Source organism: Doryrhamphus excisus, linkage group LG12 (genome assembly GCF_037039965.1).
Source record: "Doryrhamphus excisus strain RoL-2023G ecotype Guam linkage group LG12, RoL_Dexc_Guam_v1.1, whole genome shotgun sequence".
Classification (NCBI taxonomy): Eukaryota; Metazoa; Chordata; class Actinopteri; order Syngnathiformes; family Syngnathidae; genus Doryrhamphus; species Doryrhamphus excisus.
The window spans coordinates 19682933-19710030 of NC_136368.1; the positions used below are offsets into that span (position 1 = coordinate 19682933).

The 27098-nt window shown below is 37.5% G+C and overlaps 4 protein-coding genes across 5 annotated transcripts in view; 1 reads left to right on the plus strand and 3 right to left on the minus strand.

Moving 5' to 3' along the window:
* Nucleotides 1-11221, plus strand: part of uggt2 (UDP-glucose glycoprotein glucosyltransferase 2) — a 46010-nt gene extending 34789 nt beyond the window's left edge. For both annotated transcript variants that reach the window (XM_078794986.1, XM_058082382.2), the window contains exons 32-39: nt 4443-4547; nt 4691-4775; nt 6093-6275; nt 6334-6494; nt 6788-6902; nt 7532-7648; nt 9641-9800; nt 10754-11221. In XM_078794986.1, the coding sequence (XP_078651112.1) occupies nt 4443-4547; nt 4691-4775; nt 6093-6275; nt 6334-6494; nt 6788-6902; nt 7532-7648; nt 9641-9800; nt 10754-10776 (949 nt within the window). In that variant the 3' untranslated portion in view covers nt 10777-11221. The remainder of the gene's footprint in view (nt 1-4442; nt 4548-4690; nt 4776-6092; nt 6276-6333; nt 6495-6787; nt 6903-7531; nt 7649-9640; nt 9801-10753) is intronic.
* A 1292-nt stretch (nt 11222-12513) lies between these two features.
* Nucleotides 12514-18973, minus strand: dnajc3a (DnaJ (Hsp40) homolog, subfamily C, member 3a). The gene is made up of 12 exons (XM_058082385.2): nt 18739-18973; nt 18344-18454; nt 18132-18256; nt 17127-17201; nt 16832-16984; nt 16570-16751; nt 15873-15992; nt 15540-15645; nt 15322-15442; nt 14045-14177; nt 13822-13970; nt 12514-12751 (listed from the first exon to the last, which is right to left on the minus strand). The coding sequence occupies exons 1-12, from the start codon at nt 18818-18820 to the stop codon at nt 12594-12596; spliced, it is 1515 nt and encodes a 504-aa protein (XP_057938368.2). The 5' UTR covers nt 18821-18973; the 3' UTR covers nt 12514-12593.
* A 525-nt stretch (nt 18974-19498) lies between these two features.
* LOC131135952 (claudin-10-like) lies at nt 19499-22933 on the minus strand. Its single transcript, XM_058082386.2, has 5 exons — nt 22640-22933; nt 20357-20518; nt 20113-20194; nt 19933-20040; nt 19499-19860 (listed from the first exon to the last, which is right to left on the minus strand). Exons 1-5 carry the CDS (start codon nt 22869-22871, stop codon nt 19662-19664), a joined length of 783 nt encoding a protein of 260 aa, XP_057938369.2. The 5' UTR covers nt 22872-22933; the 3' UTR covers nt 19499-19661.
* A 269-nt stretch (nt 22934-23202) lies between these two features.
* cldn10l2 (claudin 10-like 2) lies at nt 23203-26338 on the minus strand. The gene is made up of 5 exons (XM_058082122.2): nt 26030-26338; nt 23899-24060; nt 23729-23816; nt 23544-23651; nt 23203-23481 (listed from the first exon to the last, which is right to left on the minus strand). The coding sequence occupies exons 1-5, from the start codon at nt 26259-26261 to the stop codon at nt 23250-23252; spliced, it is 822 nt and encodes a 273-aa protein (XP_057938105.2). The 5' UTR covers nt 26262-26338; the 3' UTR covers nt 23203-23249.
* Between the last annotated feature and the right edge of the window lie 760 nt (nt 26339-27098).

Here is a 27098-nt window from a genome sequence, read left to right on the forward strand (position 1 = left end):
TAATAAAATTTGCCCACTAACGTAATACTGAATTATTACTGAATTATTACATTTTGTTTGTGGGCGTACATGTGTGTTTTAGTTACAGTATATTATTGTATGTGTGATTTTGTGTGTATATGGAGAAGAAATAATCAAAAGAAATAATAAAATATAATAATAATAATAGTAATAATAATTTTATTAAAACAATTGCAATTATCACAATTATGTTATCTTTTGTAATTTAAAATAAATTGTAATTTAATAATTAGTTTTAGTTACAGTATATTATTGTATGTCTGATTTTGTGTGTATATGGAGAAGAAATAATCAAAAGAAATAATAAAATATAATAATAATAATAGTAATAATAATTTTATTAAAACAATTGCAATATCACAATTATGTTATCTTTTGTAATTTAAAATAAATTGTAATTTAATAATTAGTTTTAGTTACCGTATATTATTGTATGTGTGATTTTGTGTGTATATGGAGAAGAAATAATCAAAAGAAATAATAAAATAATAATTTTATTAAAACAATTGCAATTATCACAATTATGTCATCTTTTTTAATTTAAAATAAAAATAAATTAATTTAATAATTAAAGATTCCTTTAATGTATTCAAATGATCCTCTTTGAACAATATTTTTTCCACAAAAAAAAAAAAATATCTTGTTAAAATCCTCAAAATGACATCTACACCTTCTCACTCATTAAAAGAAGAAAGAACAAACAAGAACAACAACCACAAAGATCATTATTTTGTCTCATATTACATTTGTGGGAAGTTATTACATTTACAGATTTTCACTTTCCCACATATGTAATAGTTTGCAGTATTACAAATTCAGTATTACATCTGCAGTAGGCAAATGTTATTACGCTTTTCCCGCGATTTGCGGGATTATTACATTCAAAGCTGCAGATTTGTATTACGTTTGTGGTTTATTATGTTTGTGGGCAGTTATTGCGTTTGCGGGTGAAACAGTGTGTGTGTTGTGTCCCTTTTTTTTCAGGAGCACTTTCTTAAGAGCAGACCACATCAAATAACCAAATTGATAAAACAGCAACTTAAACCATCCAAAGGTTGGCTTTCAATTAAATACTTTGGAAAGAACGGGCGGGCCGTATTCAAACACTTGTCGGGCCGGATGTGGCTCCCGGGCTGTAGTTTGCCCACCCGTGCTTTCAGGGGTTGTTAAACTCAATCGCTTAGGGGACACTACTACCCTTTTATTTGGTGAACGTAGCACACTTATACATAGACAGTGTATGATTTAACTATTACTATTAACAAAGCATTAACAAATGCTTATAATGATGACCAATTGATTAGCGTCAGCAGTATTCTATCAAAAAGAGTTGGCGGATGTATTTTTGCATCCGTGAGGACTTCATTTGTAATCGTAGTGTTGCTTGGAGGGATTTATTTTAAAGGATGAACGGAAGGTCAGTCATTGATCGAAAACCCTCGTAGGACTCGGTGAGGTGAGTCCTTGCATCAGCACCTGGTCTGACAGGGTGCCTACAAATAGGGCGTCCGATTTCCATGGATATAAATGTCTTTTTTTTGTTGTCTTTTGCTTTCTGTTGTTAATATTTGGATTCATTTAGAACCTGAACTCCCAGGACAAAACATACCATTGTTATAACATCCTAAATTTATACTTAATGCTTCTATCTGGCTCCCCAGAGTTGGACTTTTCTTTTATAACTTTATGACCTGAACGCATCGCAACGCCAATACCATATAGTACTGTACGTATCGCCAATGGCAAACAAACACATCAGTGCAACGACACTTACAGTATATACAAAATAAACAGAAATGCAAAGAAAAACAATAAGTGGATATCGGTATCATCCACTTTGTAGCTCAAGTACAATTTGCTGCATTTAAGTACACTCAAATCCCAGAAAATCCACTCAAAACATGTGACGTAGTGTCTTTGAACGCAGCTCTTTATTGCTCATAATAGCATAATTAAAGTCTGATTCAAATATTTTGCTATGAAAGAAACCAGTGTTAGATGAATAGATTTTTTGTGCCATATCTTGACTTAATTAATAATTAATTATTATTAATAACTTCATTAATAATATTATAATAATAATAATAATATCCCACATTCCAAAAATGTGAGTGTGAATGGTTGTTTGTCTATATGTGCCCTGTGATTGGCTGGCCACCAGTCCAGGGTGTACCTCGCCTCTCGCCCGAAGACAGCTGGGATAGGCTCCAGCACCCCCCGCGACCCTTGTGTTGAAAAGCGGTAAAAAGTGAATGAATGAATGAATGAATGAAACATTTAGTGTAATGGAGCGGCGCACATTTTGCAAAACACTTACATTCTTATGTGAAAATGCGGGTGATTTGTACTCCCAAGGACTTTTCCCCGTTCCCAGGATTTTTTTTTTTTTTTTTACCAGAGCTGAGGTTATTGGATGCTGGGGGTAAATTGAATGGAAGGTTTTCAGTATGGAAGAGCAAATGCTACAAATAGGTTAGTCTTGCCTGGGATTGGAGTGATGGATTCAACTGTCTGAATCACTCCCTTGCACTCGCTTTGAGAGGACTTAAAGAGACTCGCTATGTATGCTGCATCACTTCACACTACCTATACACAGACGAAGCAATCAATTTAAAACATGGACAAATTATGAATGTTGCATGGATTGTGTATTGATTACGTATTGATCCCATGACAGCAGCACAATAGTCAGGTTATGCCAGCAACTACACGGAATCCAATCCTCACTTTCAAATGATGTGGTTAGCCCTGCCTCTGGTGGTCCGACTATATCAGAGCCATGTTCACAAGTGACTTGGGGGTCCGGGGGGGCGGTGGGCAGGATGAACAGTGAGACTGACAGACAGATCAGTGTGAAGTCCACAGTAATGCGGTCGCTGCATCAGACTGTTAAGGTCAAAATCGAGCTTCGCCCTTTGGCTCAGATCTCAATTTACCAGTCGATATAAGTCCCATTTTCACCTTAGGTCACATGGTAGTGACCAAAAGGACATACTTAGGTATGGGTAAGGTAAGATGTTTTTTTTTTTTTTGCAGTATGTCCAAGTTTACCCTTAGTGGTAAGACCTTATGACACGGAAATGCTGCAAAATTTGTTGCATTTATTAACCGGTGCCTTTTACTGTATATCAGGGGTCTCAAACTCAATTTACTTGGGGGCCACTGAAGCTAGGGTCTGGGTGAGACTGGGCCGCATCAGGTTTTCCAAAAAAAAAACGCATTTATTAAAAACAGAAAAATGAATAAACTTTGCTTTGGTTCCGATTTTCTACAAGAAAAGCTCTGATAAAACATTCCACTGTTCTCAAATATCTTAATTTTTATTTTTCTGCACAATATAAAAAATAAATAAACAAATCAAGAATAAAGAACATCAATCAATCAGTAATAAATAAATATAACAATAATAATAATAAAACTTATACAAATAATAAAAACTTAAGAAACCACATATAGTTGGTGGGTAGACAAATTATTTTTTTCAGATTAAAATGAACAAAGCATTATTAGAGCCCTGTAGACATGACAAAACACAACTATAGTCACATTTATACTCTTTTTATTTACAACATATTGCGCAACTGCAGGGTCTTTTAGACACATGCTAACTCGCAAACTAGAGAGCTAGCGACCTAAACGGTAGCCTCCAAGTTATTTCCTTTAAATTAAAAAAAGCCAAAAAACTTACCACTTCCACACGGATAGGGAGGATAACTATTAACAGTTATTTAATCTTTAACATGAACATTAATCAAACGTAATAATTTTTTCTGGGTACATGATACCATACAGCATCCATATCAAACTTGCGCGGGCCGCGCTAACGTTAAACTTTCATATCAATGCGGGGGACTCAAACTAGTGTCCTGCGGGCCACATTTCGCAATATCTTGACTTTAAATATTCCGTTAATTTGGCGCACTTAATACATACAAATATATATAATCCTGCCCTGTCATTGATGTTTTTATCAAAATAAAATACAGTAAAAAATAACCATATTTGAGACATAGTGTGACATGGTGATTAATCATGATTAATTAATTTCAAAACCATGATTAATCTGATTTTAAAAATGTATCATTTGATAGCCGATGCTGGCATTCTAGTACAAAGAAAGCCCAATATGTAATATAATGTGGCATAACTACATATAATAATAATAATAATAATAATAATAATAATAATAATAATAATAATAATAATAATAATAATAATATAGAACCTCAATGGGCTTCAAAACAATGCAGCACAATGATGGAGGATGTTTTTTGTTTTTTTTTTTCTTCCATCGTTATTTCTAGCTTCATAAAAGCACGAAGCAACTTGTGGCTTAGTTTTGATTCACCATCACTGTATGAAAGACATCCATCAAACTGGGTAAAAAAAAAAAAAAAGATAAACGGTTGTCTGGTTTACAGCATCGCAGGAGGAGGCTCCAAGAAGAACGACGGAGAAAAGAAGAAGGAGGATGTTCTAAACATATTCTCAGTAGCCTCTGGTCATCTGTACGAGCGCTTTCTGAGGTATAACATTTCACTCACTCATTTCTCACAGCCTCTCATCAGTTCCGCTCCAGGCCCCTGAAAGTCATGTTCTTTTCAGCCTTGATCCGACGAGTTCTCGCTCTCTTTTTTTTTTTTTTTTTTTTTAATCATGTCTATTTCAGGATCATGATGCTGTCCGTCCTTCGCCATACCAAAACGCCTGTCAAGTTCTGGTTTCTCAAGAATTACCTCTCACCCTCGTTCAAGGTACTGTACTCGGGTAACACGTTCCTCTGTAAGATGTCTTCTGACATCACCCGCCGAAAGTCCGAAAGTACCAAAGCAACTCTTAATGTATGTCATCGTCTACTAACGGACTTTTATTCTCAGAGAGGTCCAAACCCGTTATTTTGGTCCACAGAACATGAAATAATTTACATGGGGTTCTGTCGTTGAGGTGAGCTAATTGTCAAATTAAGCTAATTGACAAAAAGAAAATAAATTAAAAAAAAAAAAACTTAAACTATATTAGGAAAGCAGGAAGTGAACAAATGTAACAGTTACTGATTGTAAAAGTACCAGATGGAGGGGTAGGATTTAATAAGCTTTGGTGCCAGTTGGTGCCAAAGATTATGTGATTTGGCGCTGAATTAATGTTCGCTCGGCATGTTGCCGTTATTCGGCGCCACAGCGAGCCACTACGCGCCAATCACATAATCTTTGGCGTGAACTGGCACCAACTGGCCCAGTGGACTCCTAGCATCATTGGCTCGTGCCATTACATTCCAGTTGATTCCAATGGGCGGATTGTTTGTGACATTTGGTTCCACTTGGTGGACACTTCGGCACAATCGGCACGACGAAGATTTTAAACATTTTGAATTTTTTTTGCCGCCGTTACGGGCCACCACGAGCCAGTTGGGAGGCAGTTTGAGCCACTGCACGCCACTAGGCACCTTATTGGTGACACTAGGCACCACAGCAAATTGCATTGCCGTGAACTGGCACCAACTGGCGCCGGCCCAGTGGACTCCTAGCATCATTGGCTCACGCCATTACATTCCAGTTGATTCCAATAGGCGGATTGTTTGTGACATTTGGTTCCACTTGGTGGACACTTCGGCACAATCGGCACGACAAAGATTTTAAACATTTTGAAATTTTTTTGCCGCCAAATTCAATTTTTGCCGCCGTCACGGGCCACCACAAGCCAGTTGGGAGGCAGTTTGAGCCACTGCACGCCACTAGGCACCTTATTGGTGACACTAGGCACCACAACAAATTGCATTGGTGCGAACTGGCATCAACTGGCGCCGGCCCAGTGGACTCCTAGCATCATTGGCTTGTGCCATTACATTCCAGTTGATTCCAATGGGCGGATTGTTTGTGACATTTGGTTCCACTTGGTGGACACTTCGGCACAATCGGCACGACAAAGATTTTAAACATTTTGAAATTTTCTTGCCGCCAAATTCAATTTTTGCCGCCGTTACGGGCCACCACGAGCCAGTTGGGAGGCAGTTTGAGCCACTGCACGCCACTAGGCACCTTATTGGTGACATCTATTTTTTTATTCCCCTGCAGGAGACCATCTCTCACATGGCGGAGTCGTACGGTTTTCAGTATGAACTGGTCCAGTACAAGTGGCCACGTTGGCTCCACCAGCAAACAGAGAAGCAGCGCATCATCTGGGGCTACAAGATCCTCTTCCTGGACGTTCTCTTCCCTTTGGCCGTGGACAAGATCATCTTTGTGGACGCCGACCAGGTACGACCGGAAGAACGGGAACCGTGAGATTTCCATCACTTCCTTATTTTCCTCACAGATAGTACGAGCTGATTTGAAGGAGCTGCGGGATCTGGACCTGGAGGGCTCTCCGTATGGATACACTCCTTTTTGTGACAGCCGCCAAGAAATGGACGGCTATCGATTTTGGAAAAGCGGCTATTGGGCGTCGCATCTGGGACACAGGAAGTACCACATCAGGTACACTGTCATGAAGATAACATGTATTACTGTAGTAGTACATGTCCAAACATGCGGCGGCGATGTGGATGATTTCCATCTAACCGGCCATAAGCACAGCTATATAAGCGACAGCCTCCATTTTTATTAACGCATCATATCGCCTACTGAATGTGTCCATGTGGTTTTTTTATGAATGGACTCCCCGAGTCATTTTACAGTTTTTATGAAGTGCTTTTTTATGGCCTACCAGGAGGAATATTTCTCACACCTTATGCCTTATGTCCTCTCTCGCTCCATATCTCCACTTACAGCGCCCTCTACGTGGTCGATTTGAAGAAGTTCCGCAAGATCGCAGCTGGGGACCGACTGCGAGGCCAGTACCAAGCCCTGAGCCAAGATCCTAACAGTTTATCAAACCTGGACCAGGTACATGGAATATGGGAGTACCCGGAGAAAACCCACGCATGCACGGGGAAAACATGGAAACTCCACACAGAGATGGCCGAGGGTGGAATTGAACTCGGGTCTCCTAGCTGTGAGGCTTGCACGCTAACCACTCGATTGCCGTGCAACCAAGTTCATACCATTCATTCATTCATTTTCTACCGCTTTTCCTCACGAGGGTCGCAGGGGTGCTGGAGCCTATCCCAGCTTTCTTCGGGCGAGAGGCGGGGTACACCCTGGACTGGTGGCCAGCCAATCACAGGGCACATATAGACAAACAACCATTCACACTCACATTCATACCTATGGACAATTTGGAGTCGCTAATTAACCTAGCATGTTTTTGGAATGTGGGAGGAAACCGGAAAACCCGGAAAAAACCCACGCATGCACGGGGAGAACATGCAAACTCCACACAGAGATGGCCGAGGGTGGAATTGAACCCGGGTCTCCTAGCTGTGAGGCCTGCACGCTAACCACTCGCCCACCGTGCAGCCAAGTTCATACCAATAATTACAAAAAAGAAACATTTTTAATATATACTTCCTAGCATATGCTTCCCAAAATAGTGTCATGTGACTACCCATGCTTCCATATGATGCTGTTTTCAGGACCTCCCCAACAACATGATCCACCAGGTGACCATCAAGTCTCTCCCTCAAGAGTGGCTGTGGTGCGAGACTTGGTGTGACGACGCCTCCAAAGTCTCAGCCAAGACCATCGACCTGGTAAATCCATCTTAAAACAGTAATACCGTATTTTCCGGACTATAAGTCGCACTTTTTTTCATAGGTTGGCTGTTCCTGCCACTTATACTCCAGAGCGACTTATAAATGAAAAAACTGTTTATGTTACATAAACACTGGACACCTTTTCTGTTCATGTCCAGAAAATCCGGTAGTTTTTCCTTTTGAATCATTGCAAGATATTCATATATCTTGAAAGATATTATAGAATCCTTTCTGTCGCCTCATGGTCGTTTTTTTTTTGGCGTCAAAGTGCCAGTGAAATGCATTAGTGGAGAAGTTGTATCATCACCTCTTTTTGCCACCTTTGGAGTGGGAAAAAAAGCAAAGCTGGGTTTAAATAAAGGACGGTGGGGGGGGGGGGGCGAAAGGAACTGATATAATATGGTAGTTTGGGCAACAAAATAAGGTGGGCACACTCGTTATTGCCAGTTATTTAATTAAAAAAACTCATCTATAGTATCAGCTATAATCACAATGCTATTTATGTAGCATGCGTTTGGTAAAGTTATGCTCATAACTTACTTGGCAGCTAATGACAGTAACATTTCCTGTTCTATGGCTATCATCACACTTGGACCCTCCTTCTATGGTGGCATAAACATTCATTCATTCATTTTCTACCGCTTATCCTCACAAGGGTTGCGGGAGTCTATCCCAGCTGTCTTCTGGCAAGAGGCGGGGTACACCCCGAACTAGTGGCCAGCCAATCACAGGGCACATATAGACAAACAACCATTCACACTCACATTCATACCTATGGACAATTTGGAGTCGCTAATTAACCTAGCATGTTTTTTGGAATGTGGGAGGAAACCGGAGTACCCGGAGAAAACCCACATACACGGGGAGAACATGCAAACTCCACACAGAGATGGCCGAGGGTGGAATTGAACCCTGGTCTCCTAGCTGTGAGGTCTGCATGCTAACCACTCGACCATCGTGCAGCCCCATTTTCTAACACTTTTCCTCACGAGGGTCGCGGGAGGTGCTGGAGCCTATCCCAGCTGTCTTTGGGCGAGAGGCGGGGTACACCCTGGACTGGTGGCCAGCCAATCACAGGGCACATATAGACAAACAACCATTCACACTCATATTCATACCTATGGACAATTTGGAGTCGCTAATTAACCTAGCATGTATTTGGAATGTGTAAGGAACCGAACATAAACATTCCAAAGAAATGTAAATATTATTTAAGTCTTAATTGTTTATGCCTTATATGTATTATTTTCTGTTATGTTTACTATAAATGTGTGTAAAAGTGACTATAGGGGTGTTATTTCATGTCGAGAGGTCTCTAATAATGTTCATTCATTCAATTTCTACCGTTTTCCTCACAAGGGTCGTGGGGTGCTGGAGCCTATCCCAGCTGTCTTGGGGCGAGAGGCGGGGTACACCCTGGACTGGTGGCCAGCCAATCACAGGGCACATATAGACAAACAACCATTCACACTCACATTCATACCTATGGACAATTTGGAGTCGCCAATACAAAACAATTATATTTTTGTGTGTGTGTAAATTTACAAAAAAAAAGCCAAAGAAAAAGCTGCTGAACTGATACTACAGTGAGGTGTAAAGTGTATGGTTTTTTGTGCATTTTAAGGTTGTTTATTTTTCTTCAATATTACTAAATTCCATATTTTATGACCTGTGTGGCATTCAAGTTTGAAGTTCCAGGCGTTTTTTTTACGGCTTTTTAACAGCACCGCATCGACTACAGCGGAACTCTCCCTCCCAGCCATTAAAGTCCATGAGAAACAACGGCTGGGTCCTCCCTAATGTAATGAAAACATTAGCAGCCGAGCACCAGTCAGCTGCAATGCGACCCTACTTGCTAATTTAGACACAAGACATGAGCTCATGTTCTTTTAAGAACGAGAAAGAAAAAAAAAATCAAATTAAGCTCAAATGGTAGCCTGAGACGATGGCGGAAAGAAGAAGAAAGTCTTATGTTGTCTTCTTCTGCAGTGCAACAACCCCAAGACCAAAGAGCCCAAACTGATGGCGGCGGCCAGGATTGTGCCCGAGTGGGTGAGCTACGACAACGAAATCAAACATCTGCTGAAGCGATTCCAAGAAAACGTGACGACGACGACGTCGAAGACAATGTCATCGCAACAAAATAAAGGTACGTTTTTCTGTATTTACCCAAATACTGCGCTATGGAGAAGTGGTTTGGGCCACCCTTAGCACGCAACAACTGCAATCAAGTGTTTGTGGAAAAATTTCGGCCCCACTCATGTCAATCTTTGCAGAATTGTTGTCATTCTGTCACAGTGGAGGTTTTTTAAGGTCACGCCACAGCATCTCAGTAGGACCAAGGTCAGGACTTTGACTAAGCCGCTCCAAAATCCGGCCCACTCAGAAGTGGACTTCCTGGTGTGTTTAGGATCATTGTCCAGAACCCGAGTTGGTTTCAGCTTGAGGTCACCATCAGAAAACATGGTTCCACTTCTCACAGGAAGTGTTCCTGGTCTTGAAACAGCAAAACAGTCCCGGACCGTCACACTGCCACCACCATATTTTACTGTTTTCTTTAATACAGCGTTAATTTTACGCAAAATGGGATACACAACTTCTTAAAATGTTCAACTTTTGTCTCATCAGACCACAGAATATTTTCCCAGAGGTCTTTGGATACCAGCAAAATGTTTTCTGGCACCAGTTTTAATATATTTTTTTTGTTCAGAAGTTGTTGTGGGGTCTTTTGTGACCTCCTGAATGAGTCATAACTGCAGTCGGGAAGGTTCACCACTGTTCTATATTTTTGTCATTTGTGGTTCTCCAGTCACAAAGTTTTAAAAAAGAAATTGTTTTATAACCTGTTCTGGACTGATTAATCTCTGATCAATTAATCTCTTAATTAATCTTTTGTTACGTTTTAACAGGCTGGACAGTCACTTTAAACTGTGTTTAACAAAAAAAAACTCATTTTGTGTTCAGCTGTGTTGTCATTGACTGATATTTAAATTAGTTGGAGGATCTGAAACATATTGGGGTGTAATTAAGGTTGTCTTATATTCGGGTCAATGTAATATTTGCCATTTTTGTCTGAATGCACTCATGTCTTTTCCTTGATAGGACACAAGCGGGATGAACTTTAACAAACGTGGGAAGCTTGAAGACACACCGACCGATGCCTCAAGTGTTCGTTGCCAAGAGACACCTCCAAAGCACAAAGAATGTGATCAGGTTCATGTTAGCATCGTTATGCTAAATCTTTTATGATGTTGTGATTTTTGTAAACTGGACTGCAAAACTCCAAAAGCTGGAGAAGAACAAGCAGGATCCGTCTGCAATGAAATCCATCCGTGAGTCCACATGCCCGCTATGAAGGTTTGCCAACACTGCACCACCGTGCCATTTGCCACTGGCTCAAATACTTAGCAAGGAGTAGTCGGGCCAGACGTGTTATAAAATTGAATATACTGTAATCATAATTTGGACGAGGGAACGTCGAAATGCAACAATCTGACATTTTTTTTCTCACATTAGTACTTTATTCTTGTAAAAGTCCTTATTTTGTAAAAAAAAAAAAAAAAAAGTAAAATTCCCTTTTGTAAAATAAAGAAAATGTGATTTTTTTTTTTAAGGAAAATATTTTTAAAAAAATCTTCACTTTTTTCCACTACAAAAAAGATATTTTCAAAGTACTTTTTACATTTTTATTTTTTTGCTTAACTTTTTTCAAAAGTTCAAGGTTTTTCTTCATGGAAAATGAATTTAAAGTCTTTTTTTAGAAAAATTTCCTTTTTTTCCAAAGTAATTTTCAATTCAAAAAAATCTTGCTTCACTTTTTTCACTTTCATTTTTTTTTTCACAGAAATTTTAGGAAAAGTTCTGTTTCATGAAAATAAAAGGTAACTTTTTTTTGCTTTACTTTTTCCACTAGAAAATGTTTAGGAGTTTTCTTCATGGAAAATGAATTTAAAGTATTTTTCTTTTTTCATAGTAATTTTCAATTTTAAAAAAATGTTGCTTGACATTTTTCACTTCAACGTTTTAAGAAAATATTTTTTTTTCACAAAAATTTTAGAAAAAATTGTTTCATGAAAAAAAGGTAACTTTTTTTTTTTGCTTTACTTTTTCCACTAGAAAATGTTTAGGAGGTTTTTCTCCATGGAAAATGAATTATTTAAAGTATTTATTTTTTCAGAAAAGTAATTTTCAATTTTAAAAAAATGTTGCTTCACTTTTTTCACTTCAAAATTTTAAGGATATATTTTTTACTTCACGGAAAATTAATTAAAAGTTTGTTTTTTTTAGGAAAAGTTCTGTTTCGGGAAATCATTTTGTAAAATTCCCCGAGTCAGAGCTAAAAGCTATTGTTTATACAAATGGCTGCAAATGTAGCCAAATGATTCATTTTGTAGGTGACTGTTTCAAGCGGACACTAATCTCAAATGATGACTGGTTAATGTATAAACGAATGGTCATCTTTGTGTTATGATACCTTTGGATAATCATTTGTCAGCCTTTTGTCATCACGCTCTCAGGAATGAAAAACTTAAAAGTCGTTGCTGCTCAACCAAAGAGTCTTAATTGTGTTTCTCTATTAAAGTACGGAAGGAAGAGAATGGCTTCACCGCTTCTTGGTTTGAGGGTCATTGAAGGGAAGATAATATCACATAAATAGATTTATTTACAGATCAAACACATTCCCTTCATATAAAAATAGCGTTGTACCGACGTACAAAAAGATTTTCCTGAATGGATGTGTATCATAAAGCAAATAATACATACTTTTTTGGAAGGAAGCCATTGTTCCTGGTGCTTTTAAAAAAGCGTCTTTGTTTTGCATAGCAACAAACCGTCCCTCCAAATGGATGATTTCACATGTAAAGAAAATAGCTTTTATTACGGTCAGTAAGGCCAAGCGGTCTCTCCTTGAAATGGAGAGGAAATCATCGTTTTGAGTTCTTCAGTTGAAGTTGAATTTGAAGTTGAAAGGTCCTGATCCGAACGGGTTAAAGCCCTGGAAGTTGTGGAAGTCTCCGTGGAAATGATGGCCGCCACGGTGACCCTGCTGGCTCTCTGGGTCCATGGGGTCTTCGCCGTGGTCGTACTTGTTTCTCATCTCTGGAAGACATGCAAACAACGATGGATTAGTTAGCAACAAACTTTTGTTCACTTTGGCGGTGGTCATGACGAGGCACCGCTCCTAATTGTTGTAGAAATTACTATACATAATTTGATTATTTGACAATAATAGCCCATTTACTATCAAGTACAGGATGTACCAAACATTAAAACTTAAAAATAGGACTTTTTTCAATTAATTTTTTTTGCTTCATTTTTTCACAAATTTTTTTTTTGTAAGGAAAATATTTTAGAAAAGTAATTTTTTCAATTAAAAACTAAATTTTCTTCACTTTTTCCACTACAAAAGATTTTTTAAAGTACTTTTTCATTTTTATGTTTTTGCTTAAATTTTTTCACTAGAAAAAGTTGAGGATTTTCTTCATAGAAAATGAATTTAAAGTATTTTTCTAGAAAATGTTCCCTTTTTTCCAAAGTAATTTTCAATTTAAAAAATGTTGCTTCACTTTTTTCATTTCGTTTTAAGAATTTTTTTTTTTTCACAGAAATTTTAGAAAAAGTTCTGTTTCACGAAAATAAAAAGTAACTTTTTTTTTTGCTTTACTTTTTCCACTAGAAAATGTTTAGGAGGTTTTTCTTCATGGAAAAAGAATTTAAAGTAATTTTCTAGAAAATGTTCCTTTTTTTCCAAAATAATTTTCAATTTAAAAAATGTTGCTTCACTTTTTTCACTTCATTTTAGGAATTTTTTTTTTCCACAGAAATCTTGAAAAAGTTCTGTTTCATGAAAATAAAAGGTAACTTTTTTCCGCTAAAAAATGTTTAGGAGGTTTTTCTTCATGGAAAATGAATTTAAAGTATTTTTCTTTTTTCAAAGTAATTTTCAATTAAAAAAAATGTTGCTTCACTTTTTTTACTTAAAAAATTTTAAGGATATATTTTTTACTTCACGGAAAATTAATTAAAAGTTTTTTTTTTTAGGAAAAGTTCTGTTTCGTGAAAATAAAAAGATAAGAGAAGGTAGAGAGAAAGAAAAGGGAAAACGCTAATTTTGCAATAAACCACAAATTTACCGATGATTAATATCTAAAATATCCAACAGTCCGTACCCGGATCAGTGAGCACTTCCTTGGCCTGAGCAATGTCTATGAACTTCTTCTCGGCTCTCTTCTTCTCTTCCGGATCGTGGAAGTTGTCCGGGTGCCACTGTTGAGCCAATTTCCTGTAGGCTTTGATGATCTCCTTCTTCTGGGCGGTCCTGTGAGCGTGACCACCAACGATGTCATCATGCTTACGACAGCTAACAGACGTCAAAAACCTGCTCGTTCCTACCTCTTCACTCCAAGGATTTTATAATAATCTCTCTTCTGAGACTGTTTGAGGAGCCGCTGAGCTTTCTCCAGACCTTCTTTGATCTGACGGTCGTTCTCGCTGTGTTTGGACGCCGTTTCGTAATCTTTGATGGCTGCAAAGACACAAACATGAGTGGCGTGGATTCATCAAACGGTCGTTAAAAGGAGCGAGTGGGAACGAGCGCAACAATGCACGTGTCGCCGAGCGCGTTATCTTCTGTTAGCCAATCAGCAGCTTCAAAGACGACAGCGACCAATCAGAAGACATTCAAGTGGGGTTATGGTCCGTTTTTTTTTTTGGTTTGTTTGTATGTCATAAGTACTTTTTATACAGTAGCTTACTGACAGTACAATACTTACCAAGTTTAAAACAAATATATAAACACCAAAAATAAGTCTAAGCGTGTTTTTTAAAGTTGGTGTAAAAATAATTGAATACATATTTATATACTGTTTTTTACTTTTATATTTTTACATTGTATTTAAAACCTCTGGCTCAAGGAATTATGATGAAAAATATTTTTTAATAATTAGATTTTTTTTTTATTATACTGTGTATTTTAGTATTCCAAACTCCTCCAGTTCAATGAGATATTTTTTTAGACTTTAGTAGTGTATTTTTAAAATCAACAAAGCACTCTAGTACTGTGCGTTAAAATATTTAAAATTATAAATAATAAAAATATTAAATAAATTAAAACAATAAAAATATTACTTATTTCTATTTCTTTGATGCAAAAAATATTACTACTACTACTGCTACTATTATCATTATTGTACACATTTTGCATATTTATATACTGTTTTTGACTTTTGTATTTTTACATTGTATTTAAAACCTCTGGCTCAAGGAATTATGATGAAAAATATTTTTTCTGTTAAAGTATGTGAGAATCTATTTTTAAAAAAGTATGTGAGAATTAAGTATTTTTTAATATATATTTTACAATACTAATAAATGTTGGAATGATACTAGAGGAAAATACAAAACCTGTCTTCACACAATTCTACATGCTGCCGTCGTGCTTGTGAAAGATGGGTGGACCTACAACGCCCCCTTGTGGTACTTTCCTGTAATGACACCATTATGGAGCAGCGGGTCAAGTCGCTCCAACGAGCACAGAAGTCTGGACTATGACTGCTGAGTGACATTACATCCATTAAAAAAGGTGTTACAATAATGTGATGCTATCCAATTGCAGCATATCATGCACTGTCTTAAAGTAAAGAAGAATTTCGATATGATGGAACGCCTACCGTCCTCGTACTGTTCTTCCTGGATGTAGGCCTCAGCCCTGTCCTTTAGCACGTTGACGTTGTGCGGGTCAGCCTGGAGGACTCTGCTACACTCGGAGATAGCTCTGGCAGCCTGCTGGCCCTGCAGGAGTAAAAACACGTCGTCTTATAGCCGTAATGTTTGCATGTATGGGTTTGCTTATGCAGCCGAAAGGGGGGGGGGGGGGGGTCTCACTCACGTGTGTCAATGCATGGCAGATGCGCTGCTTGGCCAGGTTGGAAAAATGCAGCACGTTGGGCTCGGTCGCCATCACCGCCTCGTATTTACTCACCGCATCCTCGTACCTGAAAGAAAACACAAAAGTACGGAGGTGTTTGTAGCGCCCACGTCCACATCAAGTACACATAACGACATGTGACACGCGTTCAATGTCGCATCAAGATTTATGTTGCCTGCTTGACCAGAAGCTGGAGGACCAAGCAGGCGTTCTTCAGGAGATGATGCAATGCTTATTATATATATATATATATATATATATAATTTTAGATATACATCCCACACAAACACACACCTCTGCTCTTGAATGAGTTCCTCTGCAGACTGGATCTGTTTGTTGAGTTTCTTGACTTGCTTGTAGTGGCTGTAGCACTGCTTGTGGTCAGGGTCCAGCTTGAGACACTCGCGTACCTCACTGCACGTTAGAGGAAACAGGAAGTGTTACGTATTGATAAACTGGAAATGTTACATAGTTCAATGTGACATACACTTTTATTCCGGACAAGACTGAGGACAGCAAGAAAAGAGTGTTTTTCCAAAAAAAAAAAAAGCAAAAATAAATAAACTGAAAAATCTGCTGCAATATTAGAATGGAATAAAATTAGAATAAATTAAAAATATTAAGAGAAAAATGGTGGAATCTAACAAGAATGAAAAATGAAAAAAAATTACATAATTTTCGTAGCAAAAATGTAAATATTAAAGACAATTTTTTACAAGTCGTAAATTATGAAAAACAAACATTAATTATTTGTTACAACAATTAAGTCATAATTATGAGATGGAAATTTACAAGATGAAAGTTGAAATCATCAGAAAAAACAGCTGAAATTTTACTTGAATAAAGTCAAAACATAAAGAGAAAAAAAGTTGCAATTTTACAAGAAGAAAATGTATATTGATTAAGAGGGAAAAAAAGAGCCAAGTTTCATACTCGTCATTGGAACCATGGTTTTTAACCGTGGAAAAGGTCCAGCGGTCTGTAGTCTTACTTGAGGGACATCTCGTGGTCTCCCAGTTGGTAGTAGATTGTGCTGAGTTGGTAGAAGGCCTGCGTGTTGTCGTTCTTCAACTTGGACGCCGCTTTGAGGTCGCTGATGGCCTTCCCCATTTCGCCCATCTGAATTAAACACTCGGCTCGCATCTCCCGAGAGGCCACGTCCCAAACACAAGTCTGTAAAAGTAAAAGTCACCACGACATTTAGGCTTCTTCAATCTGAGTGCTTGGAGGATTGCAGAGGTAAGATCTCTTACTTCGATGATGGTGTCGAGCTGGGCTGCGGCCCCCGAGTAGTCCTTGCTGTCGTACCTGGTCTTTGCCTGAGCCACCAGCCGATGGAGTTCAACTGATTTTGTCAGCTGATCCTGGGCCTCCGACGCCTCTTTGCCACTGGGGTGGGCCTTCAGCTAAAATATGATATGCGTTAACTCAATGTGAACATGCAAACTCCACACAGAGATGCTAGACCCAAATCTTCCTGACTGCATTGCCAACATGCTAACCACTCGGTCACCGGTTCATGTTATTACTGTGGCATATTCCACTCACCACATTCCGGAAGTCACTCTCTGCTTCATCCAGCTTCCCTTGCTTCAGTAGAAGGTTTCCTCTCTGGAGCCGCGCCTGTTAACAAAAGACCATCCAATTTGTTTCTAAAATGAAATTGTACATTTAATATTAATATTAGGACACTTGTGCTCAAATAGGATCATGCATGACATCACGCAAAACTTTTTTTTTTTTAAAGAAAACCCCTTCAGTACCGGAAATTTTAGATGATTTTGACTTATCGAATACTGAGTTCTATGGCTATATAAACATGGAACCTATCAAAAGAATTTTTTCTTTATTTTCCATTATCAGCAGTAGAACATAGGCAAGTTTCAGGAAAATATCAATTCCTGACTAAAAAAGGGACAAAAACACAATTTAAACATTTTTGAACTAAACTGTGTACACACACAATAAATTTACTTACAATGTGTAAGTTTTCTGCACGCTACACTCCTCCACCCTCTGGCACGTATAAATACGTCTTTAGGATTGGGCATTCTGGATTATAAAAACATATAAATACATCTTTGGTATTGAACCCCCCCAACTTAGCAAGGAAAAACTCAAGGAAAACTAAAAATGAAACCCTGAGAACCACTTCCAGGATGACCAGGCTGTAATGGATGTCGAGTGAGCAACATAGTCATAGGCTGGAGCCTATCCCAGCTGTCTTTGGGCGAGAGGCGGAGTACACCCTGGACTGGTGGCCAGCCAATCACAGGGCACATATAGACAAACAACCATTGACACACACATTCATACCTATGGACAATTTAGAGTCTGGGCAACATATGTCACATTATAAATATATACAAAGTAAATTATAATAACTTAAATTAGCGTTAGCTAGCAGGGATGACTTTCCCATCACTGAAATCCGACCGGACAAAGTGGGGAGTAAGTCAACTTTGATGCACTACACCGCTGACAGGGTTTAAAATTGAAGTTTTCACTGTATTTAATGAGATAATATTGCATGGTTGTAAAGTGTAAACTCACAGATGTGAAGTCAGGTTTGAGTTCTATGACTCTGGTCAAATCTGGTAGAGCTGATTTGGACTTCCCCATGGCTAAGTAGACTGTGGCTCTCCTGTAGTAGGCCAAGTAGTTTTTTGGATCTCCATCTGACAGGTATAGGTCAATAACAGTATTTAATTTGGCTTTTTTTTTTAATATATAAAAACAGTACATTGAAACGCCCATTGACTTACCCACAACGGCATGAAAATGAGAGAGAGCATCAGCTAGTTGTCCAGCTGCAAGCAGCTTCTTGCCCATCTCCATGTGATTGTCCACGCCGGCCTCCCTTCCACAGTTGACTCCTGGCAAAACAGGCACTTTCAGCATTCCTGTCTTTGTCACCGACATGACAGACAGCACCATTTTGAGGCTGTTACGCAGGCTAAAAATACACAGGAGCGCGAAAAAAAGTGCTAGCTTACATGCTAATGTCAGGCTACACCGACGTTAGCACAGTTATCGATTTAGCTAACTTTAGCTATGCTTTTTTCACTCAAAGGAAGATACTTATTAGATAACCAAAAGCCGCAATGTTTTAAAAAACAACTTAAACTCACAATAGCTATCACCACGCCTTCTGGCTTACCTTCGTAACGCATATCAATCAAAACAAGAACATATGGCACATAGGTTAGGATTTTCCGAGCGACATGCTCCATGGAAACCATGGTTAAATCCCAAAGGGGCCGCTTTCGGTGTGAAAGCTTAAAAATAAAGAAAGTTGTTCTGAAAGTGTTGTTAATCTCCACAGTCCCATGTGTTGACAGCAAAGGGAAGCAGCCGCTCTTCCAAGGCAGCCAGTCACACACAGCTCAGGGCAACCGGTCGTGGGGCACGCTGATTGGCTGCCGGTCTGGAGGGAGCCACGCCCATCTCTGACTGTTCAACTGCATGGAGCCACGGCAGCACGTTGCACGCGCTGGGAAACACCCTTTTGTACCGAAATTACGGTAATGGTTTAATTTCATTTGAATATGCATCAGATTGCAATTGAACGCATCACATAATCAGTTCACAGTTACGCATGTCCAAAAGGAGTAGGAAGAAGCAAAGCTTATTAAATCCTACCCCTTCATCTGGTACTTTTACAATCAGTAACTGTTACATTTGTTCACTTCCTGCTTTCTGTAATACAGTTTAAGGTTTTTTTTTGTTGTTGTTTTTTTTATTTTATAATTTTTTGTCCCGTACTGAAGTACGAGGTGATATGACCATACAATGACATAATGCGTACCATAGTGACTGTCAATATGTGATATATATGTATATATATATATGTGTGTGTGTATATATATACAATTATTACTATTATTACTGTTTTAACAAGAAAAACAAATGATCCAGGAACATTTTAATCCTTGTTTATTAGTACAATTTTTGTGACATTTACATGAATGCATCAGAATTAATTCCATCTCAGAGGGGAAGTAAAAAAAAAAAAATCAGTCATAACTGATAAATTTTGGACAATAAAGGGTCAAGGGTCACATGCAAAACTGCGTCACGAGGTCACACATATGCGTTTGTGGCTGATCCACCTCCACTACTCCTGCTACTACTACTACTTCTGCTACTACTACTACTACTACTACTAATGCTGCTGATCTGTGATTTAGCGCTATCACTGATATCCGTAAGAGGTAGCTTCTTCTTTTGCGGCAAAGCAACGTAAGGATCAGGGAACATGTAGGCAGCGTCGCTTTCATGGCTGAAAGATACAATAAATGAATATTAAAATTGTGTTACGTTTCTTAACCTGGGAATGATAACAAACCTTTACCTTGACCGGCATCCTTCCTTCCCTGCGAGGATACTGTAAATGAGACCTCCAACCACAAGCAAGGTGGAGCCCCCCCAGCCGATAAACACACCGACACCTATTTCAAACCTTTAAAGAAGATATGTGCTTTAATAACAGCCCCAAACGTTGATACCGTATGATCTGGAATGTCTTACTTACTTCTGTTCTCTGTAGTTCGGGTCTTGGAATTCTGCTCTTATTTTGTTTCCATAGTAGGAAAAAGCTGTCATGGAGCACAAACCTGAAAGAAAAGAGGAATTAAACTGTCACTGTATTAGAGGTACACCTGCAATATGTAAAGAGTTGTATCAGAGAGCACATGGCAACTGTAAAGCTGATGTTTAAGGTGAATCAATGCCTTACCCCTAAAAGATGCCTAGTAACTAAAATCCCATCATCTTACCTCCAATGAAATAATTCATCCCGCCGGCAAAGGTCACTCTTGCTTTAGCGAGCTCGGACCCCCCAATTTTGGTACACTTCATTCCCACCATGACCAGCACCGAGCCGAAGAACGACAGGATGATGGCGGTGATGATGAGGGCTCGGCACATGTGAATGTCCCCTTCAAGAGAGCACCAAAAGGAGTGTTTTTTATTGTACGCAAGGTAGCATTAGGGCTAAGTGGTACAATGCCGCATCACTTCCAGCAGGTGGTGCTGTTGTGGAAAATGCGTGTTATTTTATCTTGAAGGCATTCTTGCCTGTCTATCTATTTATAGATATCTATTTATTGATATATACTGTACAGACTCAATATAAAACTGACAAAAAGGAGAGTTCTTAAGCATATACATAGTGTATTCAAGAGTCAAATTTCATGTTGGGTATGATAAATTTGTACATGTTGGTATGCCTGCACTAACATTCAAAGTACTCCTGCACCACTATTTGACAAGCACTGAGCTAACCAAAGAGAAATAACTAATGATTTTAGGAAACACACAGAAAAATCTTAATTTTTTAAGAAAAAGTAAAAAAAAAAATAGTCATAAATTTCAGAGAATTAAGTTGTAAATTTATGAGACTAAAAGTCATACATTTCAGAGAATAAAATTGTAAATTTATGAGACAAAAAGTCATAAATTTACGAGAATAAAGTTGTAAATTTCTGAGATAAAAAGTCATAAATTTCCAAGAATAAAGTTGTACATTTTTTGAGATAAAAGGTCATAAATTTCCAAGAATAAAGTTGTACATTTTTTGAGATAAAAAGTCATAAATTTCCAAGAATAAAGTTGTAAATGTATGAGCCAAAAAGTCATAAATTTCCAAGAATACATTTGTAAATTTATGAGACAAAAAGTCATAAATTTCCAAGAATAAAGTTGTAAATGTATGAGATAAAAAGTCATAAATTTCCAAGAATAAAGTTGTACATTTTTTGAGATAAAAAGTCATAAATCTCCAAGAATAAAGTTGTAAATGTATGAGCCAAAAAGTCATAAATTTCCAAGAATACATTTGTAAATTTATGAGACAAAAAGTCATAAATTTCCAAGAATAAAGTTGTAAATGTATGAGATAAAAAGTCATAAATTTCCAAGAATAAAGTTGTACATTTTTTGAGATAAAAAGTCATAAATTTCCAAGAATAAAGTTGTAAATTTATGAGCCAAAAAGTCATAAATTTCCAAGAATACATTTGTAAATTTATGAGCCAAAAAGTCATAAATTTCCAAGAATACATTTGTAAATTTATGAGACAAAAAGTCATAAATTTCCAAGAATAAAGTTGTAAATGTATGAGATAAAAAGTCATAAATTTCCAAGAATAAAGTTGTACATTTTTTGAGACAAAAGTCATACATTTCCAAGAATAAAGTTGTAAATTTATGAGCCAAAAAGTCATAAATTTCCAAGAATACATTTGTAAATTTATGAGACAAAAAGTCATTAATTTCAAAGAATAAAGTTGTAAATTCATCAAACAAAAAATCATAAATTTCAAGAATAAAGTTGTAAATTTATCTGTCAAAAAGTCATAAATTTAGAAAATAAAGTTGTAAATTTATCAGACAAAAAGTCATAAATTTAGAGAATAAAGTTGTAAATTTATGAGACAAAAAGTAATAAATTTCCGAAAATAAAGTTGTAATTTTATGATACAAAAAGTCATAAATTTCCGAGAATAAAGTTGTAAATTTATGAGACAAAAAGTCATAAATTTCCAAGAATAAAGTTGTAAATTCATGACACAAAAGTCATTAATTTCAGAGAATAAAGTTGTCAATTTATGAAACAAAAAGTAATTAATTTCAGAGAATAAAGTTGTAAATTCATGAGACAAAAAGTCTTAAATTTACAAGAATAAAGTCATAATATTCCAACTTTCTTCTTCCTTCAGGAAAGCTTTTATTTATAACGTGGCAGCAAAATAGAGCAGTTGAGCACAAACAGATTAGCATGTCTATCCCTTCTTGTTTCCACCTTCCTTATCCCACCCCCCTCCACATGCCCAATGCCAGTCACATAACCCCCCCTCCTTTTTTAGCTGTCTCATGCAATGCATGTAACATAAATATTTTTTTTGTAAATGTACAGAATTCCAACTTTATTCTTGAAAGGTCATATTATTTTAATACTCCATCATAACAGGCATTTTCTGAGACAGACATGAAAAGGGGGGGACTTGAGCAAAGGTAATATTACGACTAGCTTTTGCGTGAAATGGCGTTGTACTTACAGTTGAGTGCAAGCAAAGACGGGATTCCTTTGCAGTCAGACACACCCGTGGAATCAGACACGCAATCCTTCCACAAGTTGGAGAAGTAGTTGGAGGTGGTGAGGACGATGCTGCCCACCTCAGACCAAGTCCAGATCTCAGTGGGCATGGTGGAACACACCAGGATCCATCCGGACACGCAGACCGCGAAGCAGCCTATCTCTATGTACATCACCACCGTCCTGTAACCCATCTTATTTCTTTTGCTGCGACTCGAAGAAGAAGAAGAAGAAGAAGAAGGTACGTTCAGTCACTCCAGCCAGCAGCGTGTGTGTGCATGCAAACACGACGCCAATGATGATGACGACGGCTTGGCGGGTGCGACTGTGTTTAGTGAGGGTCACCATCATGACGTGTTTGTTGTGTGTAGGAAATCCGAGCACTTACCTGCAGCATGCCCCCAGGGGAAACCCACACAAGCCTGCAAACTCCACACAGAGATTCAAACCCTCCATCTCCTTGTATTAAAATACCATAATTCTGTTAATAAAGCGAGCATACAATTTTACAGTTTTTTCCTTGTAATTTTATTAGATTTTTTTTCACCTTATTCCAAATACAGATAGAGCGACTAGACAAATACATCCCTTTTAGACATCTTCTCAGGTGTTGTTGCAGAAATTTTGGATATTTTAGAGCTGCTGGATCTTCCTGTGGTATAATAAGTTCCATAGAGTCTGGAGGGTCTGTAGGAGGGTCTGTAGGAGGGTCTGTAGGAGGGTCCGTAGTAGCCCGTGTAAAAGCTTCTTCCTTGTGAGCGAGGATCCATGTAGGTGCCTCCTCCGTAGGCGTAGATCACCCTCCTGCAGGACCAAACATACATAAACATTACCGAGAAAGACACTGAAATAAAGTCCTGGGTTACCTTTTGGGTATGAGGACTCTGTAGACTGTGACGGCGTAAAAGACAGCTCCGAGAAGAATGAAAAAACTTCCGACTAGTCCCAGAAATATTGGAGGTCCGAGATCGTAACTGGGGTTGGTTCCAATGCAAAATGGATGTTATTATTAGCATCATTTTCACAGTCAGTATGTGATAGACGAGCGTACCGCAGGACTCCAGGTGCCAAGCTGGGAGCAAAGGACGTCCTGGCGATCCTGTTGATGTATAAGCAGTAGGCCGCAATGTCTGACATGCCTGTGCACATGGACGGTAGAGCAAACGTGAGGGCAAAACAGGAGCAGGAAAAAAAAACAGACTTTCTTCAAGTTGCGCTCACCGCCTACAAAATGAAAGACGGCTCCTGCCAACAGCATCTTGTCCTTGTTCTCCTGCTCCCCGCCAATGTAGGTGCACTCCATGCCCAGGAAGCACAGCACGGCGGCGAAGAAGCCCAACGTCAGGCCGCACATCAGCAAGCCTCGTACACCCTGAACATACGCTAGCACAAATGACGAAACATCTTACATGCTGAAAGAAAATGCTAACTTTTTCTTTTTTATAATGAATGCAGAGCAGTGATAATTTTTTTAAATATTGTTTTTATTTTAATATTTCATTTAATTCCGATTTTACCATGCAAGAATCAATCTGTATCTATCAAGCTGAAAAAAATATTTTAATTTATTTTAACAAGCTTTTTAATTTTTTAATTTATCTATTAAAAACAATTATGTAAGATTTTTGAGGACTAAAGTTGTACATTTATGAGAAAAAAAAGTAATACTAAAGTAATACATTTCCCAAAGAAAAGTCTTAAATTAATATAAAATCATTTACTAGAATAAAATCATAAATCTACAAAAAAAAATTAAATTTACAAGAAATATGACATGAATAATGTCCTAAATTTATTAGAATAAAACTGTAACTTTATGAGAAAGAAACTCCTAATTTTACTAGATTAATGTCTGAGAAAATGTGGTAATATAATAAGAATAAATCTACTCAAATAATGTTGTAAATTTACCAGATTTAGAAGAATAAAGTCATATATTCCTGACTTGATTTTCATAATATTATGACTTTCTTTTTGGTAAATTGATAACTTTTCTTGTAGTGAATCTAGGAGTTTTTTTCCTCATAAAATGACAACTTTATTCTCGTAAATTTACATTTTAGTCTTATAATATTAATATTTTTTTCTCATGAATTTACAGCTTTTTGTTGTAAATGTATGAGAAAAAAAGTCTGTAATTTACCAGACTAAAGTAGTCAATTTATGATTTTTTTTTACATTTACTTTTACTTTTTTTTACAACTTTTTTCATAAATTGACTACTTTAGTCTGGTAAATTACGGACTTTTTCCCCCATACATTTACGACAAAAAGTTGTAATTTCATGAAAAAAGTCATAATATTACAAGAATAAAAATTTAAAGAGAGAATAAAGAGATAAAAAAATCCTAAATGTATAAATTTACTAGAAAAAAAGTCATATGATTCTAATGACTTTATGTAACCTGTTTACAGAAGGCTGGCTAACTACTAGCTACTAGCTACTAGCTACTAGCTACTAGCTACTAGCTACTAGCTACTAGCTACTAGCTACTAGCTACTAGCTACGAGCTACGAGCTACTAGCTACTAGCTACTAGCTACTAGCTACTAGCTACTAAATACTAGATACTAGATACTAGCTACTAGCTACTAGCTACTAGCTACTAGCTACTAGCTACTAGCTACTAGCTACTAGCTACTAGCTACTAGCTACTAGCTACTAGCTACTAAATACTAGATACTAGATACTAGCTACTAGCTACTAGTTACTACTAGCTAACATCTTACATGACAACACTGACCACCAAATGGCAGGCTAAAACACAAGTCAAAATGGAAGACAATACTTACAAAGATCCTAAACTTAAGTAAAAGTCAATAAATACATGTTAAAAATAGAATTTGTTAGGTGAAAATACACAGAAGATGTATATGTATATATAAAAAAAAGATGAACAAGTCTAGCTAGCTAAAGAAGTCTAGCTAGCTTGGAAATGGCAAACAACAAGCTAAGCGACAGGCTTAAAAAAAGGGAGTTTGAAAGAGTTAAAATATGACTTCAAAAAGTAACATTTGCTTGAAAAAATTACACATTTCTATACCGACTGGCTGTCACATCATTAAAAAAAAAAAAAAGAAAAACACATTAAAAAAAATTAGCCTAGCTGGTTGTTTATGTCACATGACATGGCAGACTAAAAACTGACCATAATAACTAGGAAAATGAAAATACATTTCTAAATATATTCTTGACATGAAACTTTAAGGCTAATTTAAAGGTGCAACGTTTATTTATTCATGTGACGTGTCGTATGTTTCTTCTAAGAATCTAAGAATAAGAGTACGTGAAAAATGGATGCCATGTACTGTACATGAATAAAGTATGTCAATACAAAGGGAAGCATCCTTACTGCTGACGCTCCACAACACAGGGAAATCTCTACAGTTGGTCACCGCAGTGGAGTCCGTGAAGCAGTCCTTCCATAGATTGGACCAGAACCAGGCCACCTTGATGATGTAAGACCCCCCCTGGCCTCCTATTTGAGTGATCCTCCAGAAGTCCATAGCCATGGTGCACAGCACAAACAGCCAACCCAGCGTCGATATCAGGAAGCCACACACTTGAATAAAACGCTTATTCATTTTACAGAAAAAGATGTCGTCGGGTGGTGTCAGCAAGCGGAGCAGACGGAATGTGTGTGTGTGTATGTGTGTGTGTGTGTGTGATCAGTGTTGATGAGGGTTCCGGACCTGACTGATGTGTGTTTACTGTCAACATGTTGGAGTGTGTCATCACACCACGTCTAGCTGATTTGGGGTGTCCAAACTTTTTCCACCGAGGGCCACATACAGAAAAATACAAAGTCCCAGGCCGCACATAAGACGCTAAAAACACAGAATAGACACACAATCACAATTCAAGTTGTTTTACTTTAATGCACAAACAGTCTTCTGTGAAAAGAATCAGCGTAACATATACATATCCAAACACCACAGTACAAAACAAAAGTTAATAGTTATATCAATCATGTGTTTAAGACAATGCACTTAAATATAATGTACAAGCAGCAAAACAATAAATACTCAATTACTACAAATTTGTGTTTTGTTTTTGTTTTCTTTTATCTGGAAAAATAGATGATTGTAATCTTACATTTTGTATGCATGAAGTGGGAATTTTCTCTAAAAAAAAATGTCACCCCCTCCCCCCCAAAAAAAGAACATTATTTTTTATTGTTTTTTTGTATTTTGAAGGTGTTTTTAAGGTGAAAACAAACAAACAAATGAAGTTAAATAGACACTCTGTATCTAAAAAAAAGTGCTGGAGCCTATCCCAGCTGTCTTCAGGCAAGAGGCAGGGTACACCCTGGACTGGTGGCCAGCAAATCACAGGGCACATATAGACAAACAACCATTCACACTCACATTCATACCTATGGACAATTTGGAGTCGCTAATTAACCTAGCATGTTTTTTGGA